Source organism: Mustela nivalis (genome assembly GCF_964662115.1).
Source record: "Mustela nivalis genome assembly, chromosome: 5".
In the NCBI taxonomy this organism is placed as follows: Eukaryota; Metazoa; Chordata; class Mammalia; order Carnivora; family Mustelidae; genus Mustela; species Mustela nivalis.
The window spans coordinates 10,089,942-10,107,006 of record NC_139024.1 but is presented as its reverse complement, the minus strand read 5'-3'; the positions used below and the strand labels follow the sequence as shown (position 1 = coordinate 10,107,006).

The following is a 17,065-nucleotide window of genomic DNA, read 5'->3' as shown; positions in this document are numbered from 1 at the left end:
CTTCTGCTTTACCTTCTTAGTCTAAGAAAACGGGAATTCCGAGCTCTCTGCCTCTAATCCTTCTACAGGTATTTTAAAATACTCCTGCTAACTTCCCAGTAACCTGTGCAAATACTTCTGCACTCCCAGAAGACGCCACCCTACTACTGCTGCTGTTGGGGACACTCCAAGCTGGGTGTTCGCAAAATGAAATCTGGACTCGGTTTTCAACGTCCCCTGCCCAGCAAGCCCTCCCTTGCAGGCAATCCAGCAAACCTGGCATAGGAAAGGTCCACGCAGCCCTGTTTCTGAGTCCCAGCAGTCAGTTAGCTCCGACCTAGAGGTCAGGAGTCTTAGGAATCCTACCTAGGAATAAGGCGATTTGCCTACATTCTCCCCAGCGAAACCAGAATAATGAGACCCGCCTTCTCTCCGGCCGCTCCACTCAGCTGCTGGAGACCCTGCCATCCTATCAGCTCGCCCGCTCTCCTTTGCTCTACCTGCCTTCCAGATTCCTGAATCATTATATTCTGATAAACACAGTATTCTCAGGAAGAAAATTGCATCATCCCCAATCCTGGGGATGGTGACCTCACGCAAGTTAAATCAGCTATGTCCTCGCCTGGCCACATCCAAGCCCATTGATGGTCAGCACTTAGCCACACTGTCCTATGTACAAGACAGGCCCGACCGTTCCTGCCACCTCCCATCACGTGAACAAGACTGTTCTGGGACCAAATGCCAGCATTTCGTAAGCACTTCACGTGCCAGGCCCCTTTCTAAGTGCTCTATCATTTAATCTTTACATCACTGCTGTGATGCACATACTGCATCAAAATCACAAAGTCTGTGAGAAAACTAACACATAAGATCTGAGAAACTGGCCCCAAATCTCTTAGCTGGTGGGTGGCATCCAGCTCGTGCTATAGGCCTGGACCTACTGTACTGAAATGGCATTGTAACAGGGAAGCCTTCTACGCAGAGAAGAAGGTGTCTGTGAGCCAAAGAAAGAAGCTGTTTTCCCCCTTGTTTCCTCCACCTGCTTTCCGGATGGCAGTGCGAGTGCCTGCGGGTCCCGACCAAGAGATCTCACATAAATACTTCCTAGGGCCAAGATGCACTAGCAGGGAATGTACCAAGGTATATATTTAGACCTGACAGCTCTAAACACAATTAGAAATCCTCTCTCACCCCACCCTTAAGGATCCGAAGCCTTTGCTGTTACCGTATACCTTAAAAACTGTGAAATCTAATTTTAAAAGTCTCACAACATTACATTCAGTTCACAGAGTCAAACAAGCCGCCTGTGAACAGCCCTGAAACTATTTTTCCAAAATAAAAACTCAGTGGGGTGTAGGGACCAAAGTGGCGATGTCTGCGAAGATGTAAAGGTATATTTTATTTGCCGGGAAAAACTCACGTTGCTGAATGGGCTGCACTTCCGCACGGAGAATAGCTCTCCCAGTGAGCACCAGCTTCAGTACAAGAAATCCTGCTGAGCCATAGACCCTTCAGAAAGTGTAGGGCCTGTTCTCTCAACAGTCAGCTCTTGCCTTTTTCCCTTTTTTTAAACTGCTGTCTTTATGGAAACATTACCGTTTTAACTGCACAAAGGACCCTGGATTGCCGATGTACTTCTCACAATACATTCTTCTCAGTGGTCCGCACGGTCCCAAGTCTTGGGAAGAGGGGATGTGGGAGGAGGGCTTCCTGGGCCTAGCTGGACAGAAGGACATGCAGACTGGTCGGTGGGGTAGCGAGAAACAGCAGCCCCAGAACCAAAAGCCAGGCTTTCCCCTGGCACCCGTCAGTCAGTGGCCTCTCTGAGTCCAGAACTAGCATTAAGGAAAACAAAATCTATTTATTGTCAAAGAAGGGAAAAAAAATTATTCCAAACTATGTGCCATGTCAGGACCTCATATACTGCAAAATTTTTAAAAAACTAATTTTCAGCCAAACTCTGTGTTCTTAGAAGTCAGTTTTCACCATTGGAAGGCAACTGTGGTGCATTTCTTCCCATCCAGGCAAACTAATCGAAACGATTCCTAAGAAACGTGCTAGATGGCTTTTTAAACAGCCACTCTGAAGCACCCTAAATCTGAGATCCCTTGGCCATATAAGCATCGTGACTCGTCCTCCTGTTTTTGGTTTTGATTTGGTGTGGCTAGTGTGGGCTAAAGGTCATTTCTGCCAGTCTCTGGGGGGGTAGAACCCCTGAGTCCTTGGGGGCACCACGATCTTCACTGGTCACCAGCTTTCCCACCCCAGAGCTCAGTGTTACGGTCTTCCAGTGACTCAAAAAAGTCCCTGTATGGAACTGGGCAAGGCCTGGGGTACGGCTGCATCTCTGAGGGCAATGGGGAATCTTGTTACAATAAGTCTGTACATAAACTTTTGGGGTTCTCATGGTCAGCCGCAGGACTCTCCACAAGCGGCCAGGCCGCCTGGAAGGCGGTGGGAGGTGGGCCAGGCTAGGGATGGGGGCGGGGGGGGGGGGGACAAGGTAGCTCCACATTCAATTAGTAAGTCTGTAACCAAAAACCCATCCATCTTTGCTGGCAGGTGGCTGACTGCATTTCTATTATTAGCTGACAGGTGATGTCACAAAACCTGTCATGGAGCCAACTAGGGAATCCTCAGTGGAAGATAAATGAGAAAGGGGTTCAGGTTATAAACAAAGGTGCCCTCTGGGTGACCTCTAGTCACGGTAGACCTGGGACATATCAGCTATCCTTCCTTCTCCCTGCCTCCTTCCCGCAACCCCAGCCAGAACTAGGGCACCAGGTTCGTGCTGTGTAAATTATCTTCCCAGCTAGGAGTCTGGCTGTACAGTCTGAAGTGTGGGAATGTACTTAACCTTCAGTAACCTTTCCATTGTTTACTTTCGAGTATACATTTGTAGCTTCTGGCAAAAGGTAGGGAGAGCCTGCAGTGTGTGCCGGCCTCATCTACTAATGGAGCTTCAAGAGGGGGCGTTCGTTTTTTTTCCCCCTTGAAGGGAAAGGAAAAAACACTAGCAGAGGGGACAGTTTTTGGTTTGGGGGGTTTATTTTTTTGTTTGTTTGTTTTTTTAATTTTAGCTGTAAGTGTGAATACTTACAAATAAGGGTCATTCTGAAATCCCAGCCTGTGAACCATGTTTCCAGGGAAGCCGTGCCATCCACTGTGCGGAGTCTGGTCTGAGATTTAGGAAGCACGTTATTTCTCCTGCCCGCTCAAGAGGGGCAGTCCCATCTGTAGGATTATCCTTCTGTATTTATAGAAGACTCCACTTTTTTCTTTGATTACAGTCTTCTTATTTAATCTGTAGTTTCAGGCTTTCACCAAAATCTGATTTATAAGCATGCATTACTAAGCTTTTCTTTTGCAATAGCTACTTGAAAAAGATCTGTTTTTCAAGTTAGTCTTCCTGGCATCTCTGACAGCCTCCCTGAGTCACTCTGGTCCCAGGCACTCCGGAGACACCATATACAGCCCTGGTGGCCAGTGCTCAGGATTCATTCCCAAGTAGGCCGGGGGGGGGGGGGGCGACCTGATCTCCCCAGAGACCTCCTGTTCCGCTGAGGCTATCAGAGTTACGAGTGCTGGACTCGTTTCCATCTGGGGCTCCTATCCAGCGTGCTCTGTAATCTCCAGGGATTTGTTGAACCCCATCTCCTCGACAGTTAGATGTGGCTGATGGTAACTGTAATGAGTCTTGGACACCTCCTAAGATGGGGCTCCATGATAATAACATATACAGTATCGTAAGTGACGATAAGTCACTTACAAGCAGCCGGTAGTTCCACCATTTGTAACACTTCTGAAAGCATTTATTATAAACTGCACGAGGGCAGGAATTATTGTCTTTTTTGTCAGTTTGGGACACTGCTGGTGCATGCGGAAGTAGAAAAAAACAATACAGTAAGCAGTATAGCAAGCATATTATTTATTCAATAAGTATTTGTTTAACAGATGAAGGCAAGCTCTGTTGGGCACCTAACATGCAAAGGTTGCTGATAAAGCAGAAACCCTTAAAATACTGCCTCTTCCAATGAGATGAGTTTAAGTTTTGAGAAGATCTGCTCAATTCTGAGCTCTGTTATTATAATGTAATTATAGTTAAAGCCAAATCTCAGGTCTCTGATAATGACATTAAAGAACTCCAAAGAGCATGACTTTGGTTTTGTAATAACAAATCTGATTCCGTAGCTCTAAAAATGACTTTATTAATGACATAGCATAGACACATCCAGACATTGGGGAGGCATTGAAGTGACATAAGGCTCATTACTAATTTGTATCATTGCGTTTCAACTTAAACACTTCTCATTGCCTAAGATCTGGTACTAATTTTTCTAATTTTTTTTCCTAAAATAGCACAGTAGTCCCTCAAATCAGTATACCAAATTTTTCATCCCATTTTTTTCCTTACTCCCAGACATTTAGATTATCTCCATTATAAACAACACTGAAATAAACATTTTTCTGCCTAAAGGCTTCTTTTAGATTAGATTATTTTCTTGAGATAAATACCCAGGAAAGCAATTACCCAGTCAAGAGGTATAAATATGTCTTATGGCTCATAAATGAAGTATGTTTCCAAATAGATTACTAAAAAAACAAACAAAGAAAGAAACTTTTACTAATTTTCACTATAAATAATATAAGAGCAACTGATTTTACTGTATGGTTACCAGTAATGGATGTTGTTACTATTTCTGATAAGCTGGTATTGTGTTGTCTCCCCCCCCCCCTTTTTTTTTTAATAAGTAGGAAGGATGAGCTTACTTGATAACCTCTCGTTTTTTCCTTCTTTTCTCTTGGTGCTACTACTGTCAGCTAACTCAGGATCCTTGCAAGGTCCACAGACCCCCCAATCCACTGGCAGTAACTCGATGGCAGAAGTTCCAGGTGACCTGAAGCCCCCGACCCCAGCCTCCACCCCTCATGGACAGATGACCCCGATGCAAGGTGGAAGGTATGCAGAAGCGTCTCCGTGAGCCCCAAGACCACGGATTTTTGGAGAAGACGTGGTGTTCTCTTGCAAGTTTTGTAACGTTGATTCCTACGGGTTTTAGTCATGTCATGATTTTTGGATGGTTTTTACATTAATTTTCAAGTTAAGCTTTTTCCCGAACAAGCGTCCGGTGGCAGCTCCTGCTGCTTCTGAAGCTTCCCTTCTCCTGTCTTCAGAAGCAGCACGGTCAGTGTGCACGACCCGTTCTCTGACGCCAGCGACTCGTCGTTCCCGAAGCGGAACTCCATGACTCCGAGCGCCCCCTACCAGCAGGGCTTGAGCATGCCGGACGTGATGGGAAGGATGCCCTACGAACCCAACAAGGACCCCTTCGGTGGAATGAGAAAAGGTGAGTGCAGGGGGACCTCGCCCAGGCTCGGTCCAGAGGACGGTCTTCTCTCGGCCGTCGCACGGCCAGTTCACTTACCTGTTCGAGACTAGCGGAGTCCCCGCTCCTCGGCCTCCTAGATTTCTGGCCTCTGGGAAGCCTCCGTTTCCTCATCTAGAAACTGGGACCTGTCTACAGGCTGTGATGGAGGTTGGTTGAGTGGGTCCTTGGAGAATGACACACGTGGTGCGCAAGCGCGCTCCTGGCGCCCCCTGGCGGCGCGGGTCGTAGCCTACAGCCCGGGCTCGCGAGAGCTGGGCGGCGTGGTGTGCTGCCAAATCAGTCAAACCACAGATCTGTAATGAAATATGGCGGTTGATGCGAGAAGGGACCCCGAGACAAAAGTGCAGGGCTATGGGGTGGGGGTGGGGGGGACATCCCATGAGAAAGGGTGGGTGGGGGGCTTTGAGGAGGTGTCGGTTATCCGTGGCCACCTGAGGAGTGAGGGGTCAGAGAGGCGCAGGGAGCTGGGGGTGGCTCGAGGCAGGAGCGAGCTTGGCATGTTTGAGGAGGTGGAAGGCATCTGGGGCATAGTGAGCTGGGCCTGGGGGACGGTGGTGGAGGGGGGTGTGCAGCCCGAGCGCATCGGGACCACTGGGACCAGAACATTTCAGCCTTCATGGGCGTGTGGATGAGTTTGGACTTTAACCCTAGCTGAGAGATGCTCTGCAGGAAGTAAGACAGCTAGGTGTTTGTTTAAAAATAACCGGCAGGGCGTCTGGGTGGCTCAGTGGGTTAAGCGCCTGCCTTCCGAGCTGGTCATGATCTCAGGGTCCTGGGATCGAGCCCCGCATTGGGCTCTCTGCTCAGTGGGGAGCCTGCTTCTCCTTCTACCTACCCCCACCCAGTCATGCTCTCTCTAGCTCTCTCTCTCTCAAATAAATAAATAAAATGGTATAAATAAGTGAAGAATGTGTTGGAGGGACCCCGTGAGGGGCCCCGGGGAGAGATGATGGGGTGGAGTCAGATCCCAGCAGCGAAAGAGAGAAGTGGACATACTCGCTGTGTGTTCTAGATGGTGAAGGAACAGGCCCCGCTGGCTGGCCTGAACGTGGAGGTCCCAGGGGATGAGCCAAGTGATACCAACTGGGAGGGTGAGGACGTTACCACGTTGGAGATGCACGGCTGGGAAGCAGAGGCTCACTGTTCACACCTGTGCTGGGGACAGGAGGGACAAGAGGGAGAGAGGGAAGGCCCAAGGTGACTCTGGGCTGCACTGAGGTGGTAGGTGGTGGAGGGTGTCAGTCCACAGCCGGGCAGAGCGTTAGGATTAGGAATCATTTTAAAGAACTAAGCAGAGAAGTGGGACGGAGCACTGTGGCTCGGATGGGACCGCAGAGAATGTGCGAGAGCTCCGACCGACGTCAGCCAACACCCAGCGGGGTGTTTCCCGTTACACTGCTCAGTCCCAGGTCTTCACTGGGCACCGAAATGTAGCATCTAAGCCTCTAAGCCTCAGCCCTTTGAGTGCCTCCCCAGCCACGTGCACTCCAAGTGCGGGTTGGCACTCTTCCAAGTGCAGCTGGGCTGTGAAATTGAGGCATGATATGAATATCATTGAAAAAAAAATACAGAAAAGTAGTGAATACAATTTTTACAGAAGTACTTCTTCAGGGATTCCTTATACGATGGTACTTCCGTTCGATTTAGATGTTTGGGGTGTGCGAATTTCTTGATATCTTGTCTTAAGTAGAGAGAAACACAAAGCCAGGATTTTCCCAGAAGTCTTATGACCAGTGAAAAATAAAAAATGAACAATTTCAAAATTTTAAATATTAGGTGTGTGTCATTTAATAAATAATTTTACATTTAATATCTATTTCTTATGTGCCATTTCAGGTATCTGTTATGCTGAGTAAGATAATCTATAATTTTTCCTTTCAAAAAGCTTCAGAGCTGGCCTGTTCGAAGTAAATATCCTGCGGAAAACGCAGTACATCCATAAGCTTGGAAATTCACAAGCCTTGTAAATGTTGGAGGTAGCTGTTTTTCTTAGTGGTATGAGAGACTAGAAAGAACATTTTGTTAGTGCCAATGGTAGTTGTGTCACCTTTTTAGACTCTGAAAATATGACAGTAACATGGGAAAAATAATCAGTAGTGTTTGGAACCTAGCCTCAAGAGTTAGGCATATCCTGTCCAGTCTCCTGCCTGTATGCTAGATTGGATAGAGGGAGTTGCTTTGCTTTTTTTCTGCGCGTCTATGGTCTTTCTTATTATGAAAATAATTGGGGGTGGGGGCATGATTATGGATCACATGTTAGGCGCTAGCTAGCTGTATAATGCGTTTGCATCAACCGTGTAAACGATACAGTGGCTCAGAGGGGGGCCTTCTCACATGTCCCCAGGATGCTTCAGCTCACCTGCTACCTCACAGTGCTGCTATGTTTAGCACCAAATTAAAGCAGAAAAACAGAAAACCCACAAGACCCAGATTTTCGTGTAGCCCTGTCCCTGTTATAATAAAGTTTTACATTCCTCAGTTCATGTTATTCTGTCCGTGAACTTGGTGGTGCTCTGGTTTTTCATGTAATGACCAGCATTGAGGGAAACCATGTTCTCTGTTGCTGTTGCTGCCACTGGGCTGCAGTGCAGTGACACGGCCAGTGGCAAAGCCTGTCTGAGCCTCGGTGCCCAGAGCAGCTTCAGCCCACCTGCCCACCTGCCCCCCTGCCCCACCAACTTCCTGAATTCATTACCAACCAAAGGATCGGCTACTGGCTTTCAAGTGAACAGTGAATATTTATATATTGTGTATCTAAACAGTGTATTTTAAATACTCGTTAATATCTTTACACATAATCCTACTTCTATTTTGAGAAGGAGAGAAAGGGCAGCCAGAGACTTGGAGAGAGGGGAAGAGAGAATCCGGAGCAGGCTCCACACCCAGCACAGAACCCAACTTGGGACTCGATCTCACAACCCTGAGATCATGACCCAAGCCGAAACCAGGAGTGGGATGCTTAACCAACTGAGCCACCCAGGCACCCCACCTACTTTTTCTCATTCTTTTTCTTTTTTAAAAAATTTTATTTATTTATTTGAGACAGAGATAGCCCAAGCAGTGGGGAGGGGCAAAGGGAGAAGCAGACCCCCCCTAGAGTGGAAAGCCAAAGGCAGGATTCAATCATGACCTGAGCAAAAGTCAGATGCTTAACCTGCTGAGCCACCCAGGTGCCCCTACTTGTCCTTTTCAGTGCTCTAATACTGAAGGGGTTGTTTCATAGTATTTTGCTGTTATAAAAAATGATGCAGTGATTATGGAGTGAAGCAGCTGTTTTTTTCACACCTGCTTGTGTTTCTATGAAATAGATTCCTAGAATAACTGAGTCATGGGATATGAACTTCTACCTTACTGAGTATCTTCTACTACATTACAAAGTACCACCCAAAGTGGTTTTTCCACTTTGCCGGCACCCCATAGGTCAACGCTGGTCACATGATGATGCTCAAACTCATTGTGGGAGGAGACTTCAAAGGCTATAAATACCCTTGGGGGGGGTCACCAAAATAATAGCCCTGACATAACAGATATTGACAAAAGTTAGACCAAGTTAATACTCTTCATATGAGCATGTCACAGTGTGTGGACCCTCCTCCCCTACCAGCAATGACCAGTATCGGTCCTCTTCATACTTAATTCAAAGAGGGGAAGTCTCATAATTGTTTTAACTTGGATTTCTTTCCCTTTTTTTTAAGTTTTTATTTATTTATTTGACAGAGACAGTGAGGAGAGGGTATTCAAGCAGGGGGAGTGGGAGAGGGAGAAGCAGGCTTCCTGCCGAGCAGGTTGCCTAATGCGGGGCTTGAGCAGAGAGCCCTGGGACCCTGACCTGAGCCGAAGGCAGACGCTTAACGGCTGAGCCCCCCAGGTGCCCCCTTGGATTCTTTAATTATTGGTGAAGTCACACATCTTTTCATATACTGATTAGCTATATATTTTTCTTTTCTCCTGAATGTCCATTTATTTGCCCATTTTTTTTTAATCTGATGTTTTTTTCTACTGGCTTTCTAAGAATTTTTTGTGTATCAAGGAATTAAGCTATTTAATTATCCCCCTTAATGTCTGTGTCCCTCTGTTTTTACATTTATAAAATGGAAGGTAACATCAGAACTTAATCGGCCACGTGTTGACTTGAGCTTGAATAAGAAAATATGGGAAAGCCCAGCACATCCCACCGGTGCCAGAGTCCTGATGTGGGCTCTCCTCCCGCCGAACAAACTCTATCAGCTCACCAAAGTTTAATCAGCTTTTGCTTCGTGTAACATAAAAGTAACCTTCCTAAGATGAAGAAAGGTAGCAGGACTGTCTATCAATTAAGATTTGCATTAAAATGTTTAATTTGCCTACAGGCTAGTTTCTGGGCTTGACCCAATTTCCTTCAGGCTCTGAGCTAATGCTAATTTGCATATTTGACCTAATTGCCACTCTGCGCCCTGGTAGAAACACTTGCATTTCATCCATTCTTGAATTATTCTTAATTCCCTAGCGGTTTTCTTTACCCTGATTTTGCAGTGAGTTGGTAGGTGGGTATTCATGTTAAGGTTTTTTGTTTCTTGTTTTTTACTTTTTCCCCTGGAATGGACAGGAACTAGCTTTATTCATACAGTTGACCCTTGAACATCATGGGTTCAAACTGCATGAGGCTGCTTATACACAGAGTGTTTTCAATAAATAGATGTGCACTATTGTAAGTGTATTTTCTCTTACAACTTTCTTAACAATTTCTTTTCTTTAGCTTACTGAAGAATACCGTATATGATTCATGTAATGTGCAATATATGTGCAATTTTTTTTTTAAGATTTTCTTTATTTATTTGAGAGAGAGTACGTGTGAGCAGGGAAAGGGAGAAGCAGATGCCCCTGCTGGGTGGGGAGTCCAATGCGGGGCTTGATCCCAGGACCCTGAGATCACGACCTGAGCCAAAGGCAGAGGCTTAACCAAGGAGCCACCCAAGGTGCCCCTTCCCTGTACTGTGCACGTTAGCACTAAGGCTTCTGGGCAGCAGTAGCCTATAAGTAGTTAGGTTATGGGGGAGTCCAAAGTTACACGTGGGTTTTCACCTTTGTGGGGTCAGCACCCCTAGCGCCTGTGTGAAGGGTCACCTGTTCGTGTGTGTCCTCTCTTCCTCATGCCTGCTGCGTGAGGCGGCATGACCAACCTTATTTTATAGACAAGGAATGGAACTCGGAAGCCTGGCTGCCCCAAGAAAGGGCCTGTGTTTGTTTCCGACATTACTTCATAACAAATTAGCATGACCTCAGCAGCCCAGAACAACATCTGTGTAGGACCCCACATTCCTGTGGGCTCTTGGCTTGGGGTTCCCCCGGTGGACATCAGGGTGGTGGCCTGGACTCCGCTTGTCTGCAGTGCAGGGTCCTCTCCTGAGCTCGATCAGGTCGTGGGTAAATGTGGCTCCTTGCCGTTGTTGGACTGAGGTCTCGTCGTCTGGAGCCCTGTTGTCTGGGGGCCTTCACAGTGCTAGGGGCTACCGCCCCTTCCTGACACGTGGCCCTCTCCACCACATGGCGGGTGCTTCTTCAAGGCCAGCAGGAGAGTAAGTGTCCTGACCTCTAGACATGGATTTAAGAGACACAGCTGTATAATCTCCCTTCTGGTTGACTGCCGGTCAGCTGGTTGGTGACTTTAGTTACATCTGTGAAATCCCTTTAGCCATATCACGTATGTGATCATGGGAGCAACATTTCCACCATATTGGTGGGTTCTACTCCCACTCAAGGGAAAGGGCTCTTACAAGGCCTGTATATGGGGTAAGGGATAGGGATCTTGGGTTTCATCTTGACTCCAGACCACACACTCTTTGGTTTGTATTGTTGTTGGCCATATTAAGAGCAAGATAAATGTCCACCATATTAAGGATTACAGAAACAACTGGAAGGGCTGTTTGGGCCCCTTGGCTTTTGCAAATGCTTCATTTTCTATGTGTTCTTTAAAATGTTGCAGTGCCTGGAAGTAGTGAGCCCTTTATGACTCAAGGACAGATGCCCACTAGCAGTATGCAGGACATGTATAACCAAAGTCCCTCTGGAGCGATGTCCAGTCTGGGCATGGGGCAGCGGCAACAGTTTCCCTATGGAGCCGGTTATGATCGAAGGTGAGTGTTTTCTGAGGTGATCATGAGGTTTACTGGAACCTCTCCTCACACACGCGTTCCTGAGCCCTGGTAGCTGCTGACAACACTTGGACCTGCTTTTCTGCTGGGCTTGACGCAGATGGCCTCGGGGGGCTGCCTTCAGCAGCTGACCTCAGCAGGACTGCAGAGAAGGGCTCCTGAGAGCCAGGAGGCCCCATGCAGCGCTGGGATGCCCTCCTGATGCCACCACGGCCACCACACCTCCAGCTTCCTTGCACGGCTCCACAAACCCAGGGTTCACGGCCCCACCAAACCCCTCCCCACCTGCATTTCTTCCTTAGGGAAATGCTCTCACACTGGGGGCCACTCTGGGCTTCCCACACCCCCGGAGTGATAGGGAGCTCTGGGAAAAGTTCCCTCCCGGCCATGGTTTTTCAGGTGTTTCCATTCTTCCCTGCAAACATTTTAAACAGAGAGACTGCTTTGCTCCTTGAATAACATCTCTGAGGAAAGCCACGGCAGTCTTTTTTCCAGATACTTCTCAGGATGGTATCTGGACACTGAATGGCAAGTTGGGTTTCGGTGCCCATCCAGATTATTTTTACGGAGACAGAAGGACAGTCTTTGAAATGTGTCTGAGAGGTGACGGAAAACCAGCTCACTGTAGACTTCTGTGAAGAAGGCCCCTTAGCCCTGCCCCCGACTTAAATGCTGACTCTGAAAGCACCTTCCTTTGCTGGTATGTTCTTTGCCTCCTTAATAGAGAAGTGCTCAGAAACAAAGTCTTTCACATAATATCTGTGATTTTTTAAAGAAAATGGAGGCATTTGAGAAAGCTCTTCTTCTGACTGTAGCCATAGACCCAAGCTCAGGGTAGGGATGGCCTCGGCTGGGTTCCTTCAGAAGCCGGTGGCGGGCGGTGGTCCTCACTGCCTCCTGCTGGCCTCCTGCTGGCCAAGGGCAGGCGCAAAGTCGTGAGAGCCGTGCGGAGGTGTCCGGGGGTATAATGCAGCAGGGAAGAAAGTTTCTTTAATTACCAAACAAGCTCTTTCTGGCACGTAGTGCCTGAGATTGCAGAGCCATCACAAGCTTAAAGTGATTTGGTTCTTCTAGACTTAAGAGTCTAGATTTCTCCTTCTTACCCTGGCTGTGTGGGAAACTATATTAGTGATGTTTGCATGAATCAGGTTTAGTCTACTAGATTGGGGATTTTATTTAGATCTGTTTTTGAGGATCCAAGAGAAGTTTTTTTTGTTTGTTTGTTTGTTTGTTTGTTTTTCCCAGCTGACAGAACAATTACCCTGGAACATACATTCTTAAAGGAGCCCTGGGAAGTGCCCTGTTCTGTTTCTCCTAAAAGACCTTCCAGAGCTAGTTTAAGTCATTTTGGCTCTGCCGCCTTAGGGTTTACCTTGTTTTCTGAAAAGTGTTACTTGTTCAGCTTAAATTTTATCTGTGTTGGTTATATTTCTTTCCTCCTAATGTAAGCTTCCTTCTAGCTATTAATGCCCTTAGCACACACTTCCTCTATATCTGTTTTGCCTGTGATGGTCTCAAAATCCATTCGTTTCTTTCTTATTCTCATCCCTTGACCACTGTAGGAACGTACTCAGTGCCAGTACCCTCTGTCTTACAGGATCCAGGCAGGCAGTATGCTAACTAAGCCAGTTTATCCCTTTAAACCTCAAATCTACTGCTCTGTCACACATACTGTTTTTATGGTATTCAGAGTTTCTCAGTGTAATGGGAGTTGGAAAATAAATGTTATTCATTCCCATTTTCAGATTTAATATAGGAGCCCATTTAAATCAGCCCTGTCACTCTTTAAGTCCTCTCTGTTAGGATCACAGGGCTTCGAAATTTTGAGTAGCTGTATTTTAACAATTAGTAGCTAACTCAGTATCACTTGGATTAAATGTGGAGTATACTTTGAAAACATTGGACATTTTGTATTCCTAATGAGAAATAAGTAAGGACATTTTCCACGCGGACAGGTCTGTGTTCTGGTACTCCCGGAATTCCTGTTGCCTCCCGAGACGGTCTGTCCGTCTCTGGCTCTCATCAGTGCCCGCCCTCGCGGTGCCTCGTGACGCTCGCAGCCCAGGGGCGCGTCGGCCGGTGGGCAGGGACTTTCCTCAGAGGCCCGGGGTGCGGCGGGTCGGGCCGGGGCTCCTCGCGCGCCGACTCACCAGGAGACTGGCAGCATTCCCAAGATGGGTGTGGCCGTCCCTGTGGCTAAAAGTTAACGTGCCGTTTGGGCTCGACGTGCCTCTGTTGGAAGGTGTGCGCAGTGAAGGAAACACAAAACCAGGAAGGCTGCAGTGTTTCCAGAAACGGGCTGTTGGTTTCTCTCGTGGCCCGGGGTCCTTTGACAATGAAGTGTTCTTTGAATGCCTCATTCTAGGCATGAACCTTACGGGCAGCAGTACCCAGGCCAAGGCCCTCCCTCAGGACAGCCGCCATATGGAGGACACCAGCCCGGCCTGTATCCGCAGCAGCCGGTGAGTTGGCGAGTGGACACACATCTCCGTGCTTTCGGTTTAAAACCCAAACTTGTGTTACTTCTGAAGAGTTTCAGGGAGGATAAGAGAAAGGAGCAGCGTCAGGATCTCCTTGCTTATGCTAGAAAATAGTATTGGGATTTTGAAGTCAGCAAATTTTAAAAAGCTCTGGTTGTATGGTATCCTGAAAGAAATGTAACGTGTTGTAGGAAGTAAAGGACATTCAGCCTTGTCAAGACTAACCAGTCCGAGTAACGAATATCAGATATAACGAATATAGCATGTTCTGTCATGTGTATTGTCTATCAAATGCCTTTTTTTTAGAACAGAAATTTGTTCATGTTTTACAGACAATGTGTAGATAAAAACAACTTAAAATATTAAATACCAAGAATGAAAGTTAATCGTTTTTTTAAAAATGAGATACTAACGACCACATAGTTTGCCCACCAAGGATGGTTGATGCTGGTTTACACGGCCATAGATCTTGAATTGTATAAGATAACCTTATAATTGTCACTACTGATGCAGAGACTTGCATGTCGTGCTGGGCTGTTCAGACACAGAAATTTGCTATTTCTTTTTTTTTTTTTTTAAGGTTTTATTTATTTGAGAGAGAGAGAGAGTGCGTGCACATGCAAGCAGGGGGAGGGGCAGAGGGAGAGGGAGGAAGCAGACTGCCCTCTGAGTGTGGAGCCCCATGCAGGGCTCAGTCCCACAACCCCGAGATCGTGATCTGAGCTGCAACCAGAGTCAGACACTCAACTGACTGAGCCACCCGGGCGCCCCAAGAGTTTGCTATTTCTAAACAACTTTTCCAGTGTAAGACCTCTGGTAGCATAGAGGGGGTTTTATACATTTAATGTGACTGGAACATGTACATATAGTAAATTCTGTTACTAAACCAGCTGACCTTAAGCAATTTCCGCGGAAGGTAAAAGAGCACTAATTACCACATCCGCATCTTTCTCCCGTCAGGAGGATCTGGCTCGGATTGAGTGCTGGAACCCGGGGAGTCCACAGGGGGAGCCTAGTACACAGGCGACGCGGGCCCTGCCGTCAGAGGCTGGGGCCGGCGGGGCTTTCATTGGAAGTTGAGGTGGGGGCCGGGGTCCGTAGGGTGTCAGGACAGCGGGTCCAGTCTGAGGAGCTGGATGCTGTGTGGAGACATTTCCAGAAAGGTAAGCCTGAGGAATCTCTTGCTGCGGGCCCCTGGCCGGCAGAGCCCATGCAGGGCTCACCAGAGCCTGTGCCCCCTGTACCGCAGCCCTAGGAAATACCAAGGCTGGGGCTACCAAGATAAAGAGAGAGGAAGCCTTTCTTTCCCCACAGAAAATACCAAAGCACGGGCAAACTTCGGGAACCCTCTTCGGAGTACGTGCCACGGCCCTTATAATCCCGAGCGGGGGCCTAGATGGTTAGTCCCAGTCGTTTAGGGAGCTGCCCCTATTCGTTTTGAAATGAGCATCCGGCCAGGTAATAACTGTTTTGCCTAATTTACGTGTGTGATTATACCTGTAAAAGCACATCAGTATGATTTGTCTTGGTGCGAATTTCAGAATTACAAACGCCATATGGACGGCATGTACGGGCCTCCAGCCAAGCGGCACGAGGGAGACGTGTACAACATGCAGTACGGCAGCCAGCAGCAGGAGCTGTACAACCAGTACGGGGGCTCCTACTCGGGCCCGGACAGGAGGCCCATGCAGGGCCAGTATCCGTACCCCTACAACAGGGAGCGGATGCAGGGCCCGGCGCAGATGCAGCCGCACGCCATCCCGCCGCAGATGATGGGCGGCCCGATGCAGTCGTCCTCCAGCGAGGGGCCGCAGCAGAGCATGTGGGCGACGCGCAACGACCTGCCTTACCCCTACCAGAGCCGGCAGGGCCCCGGCGGCCCCGGCCAGGCGCCGCCCTACCCAGGCATGAACCGCACGGATGATATGATGGTACCCGATCAAAGGATCAACCACGAGAGCCAGTGGCCTTCTCACGTCAGCCAACGTCAGCCTTATATGTCCTCGCCCGCCTCCATGCAGCCCATCACGCGCCCGCCTCAGTCATCCTACCAGACGCCGCCGTCACTGCCAAACCACGTCTCCAGAGCCCCCAGCCCCGCCTCCTTCCAGCGCTCCCTGGAGAGCCGCATGTCCCCCAGCAAGTCTCCCTTTCTGCCTTCTCTGAAGATGCAGAAGGTCCTGCCCACCGTCCCCACGGCCCAGGTCACGGGGCCGCCCCCCCAGCCACCCCCCATCCGAAGGGAGATCACCTTTCCCCCTGGCTCCGTTGAGGCATCACAGCCAGTCTTGAAACAAAGGCGAAAGATTACCTCAAAAGATATCGGTAAGCACCCCGGGCCTTGTCCTGAAACGAACCCCCGTTGTGATCTAGAACCGTAGTCATAGTTCCGATGCAGCTCCTGTCCGTCTCCCCGGGGATGAACGTCTTGGGCCCACAGGCTGTCAGGACATGTGTCTGCAGAGCCCTGATCTGAGCAAAGAAACAGGGCCGGAGAGGAGTGTGAGCTAAACGGGTATTTTCACACGTAGGCCTTATTACTCGTGAGAGAATAGAGCTCCAAGCGAGACCGGGGGTCCTCGGTAACCGTGTTCAGTGCCACATGCTGAGCCAACAGGCACTTGGCCTCTGCAGCGAGCCTCTGTGGAGGCTGAGAGGCTAATGACATGCTCAGGTGGCCTGAGAAGACTTGAAGGCGAGCCCCTCTGTAATTTGGGGAACCCCAGACAGTGCGCTTCCCTGGGAAGAAGTGGAAGCCTACGTATGATATGTGGATGAATATTAGTATCATACGTGGAATCCGATACAATGTGATGTGTAGACTTAACATAAGCCCTATAGCGGGGGGAGATACGGGCCAAGGAACGATTTCGGATGGATGCTGATGCTTGCGCATTCTCTCTGGGATGTTCTGAATACTAACCCCAGATCTGGGATATCTAGGAGGACATGCAGTATTTTTGCATTCTTTTTGAAGTACTTGTAATGTAGCAAAGGAAATTACGGACCGTGGTTATATAAAAAACAATTTTTTTCAAAAAACCTCAGAATCACTTGACTTGAAATCATTTACTATAGCGAGTAG

General features: G+C 48.3%; 1 protein-coding gene across 19 annotated transcripts in view; it reads left to right on the top strand.

Moving 5' to 3' along the window:
* ARID1B (AT-rich interaction domain 1B) overlaps positions 1-17,065 on the top strand; it is a 436,238-nt gene that overhangs the window by 412,310 nt on the left and 6,863 nt on the right. For all 19 annotated transcript variants that reach the window (XM_082729553.1, XM_082729546.1, XM_082729550.1 and 16 more), the window contains 5 exons: positions 4,801-4,939; positions 5,155-5,327; positions 11,332-11,482; positions 13,866-13,962; positions 15,522-16,305. In XM_082729553.1, the coding sequence (XP_082585679.1) occupies positions 4,801-4,939; positions 5,155-5,327; positions 11,332-11,482; positions 13,866-13,962; positions 15,522-16,305 (1,344 nt within the window). The remainder of the gene's footprint in view (positions 1-4,800; positions 4,940-5,154; positions 5,328-11,331; positions 11,483-13,865; positions 13,963-15,521; positions 16,306-17,065) is intronic.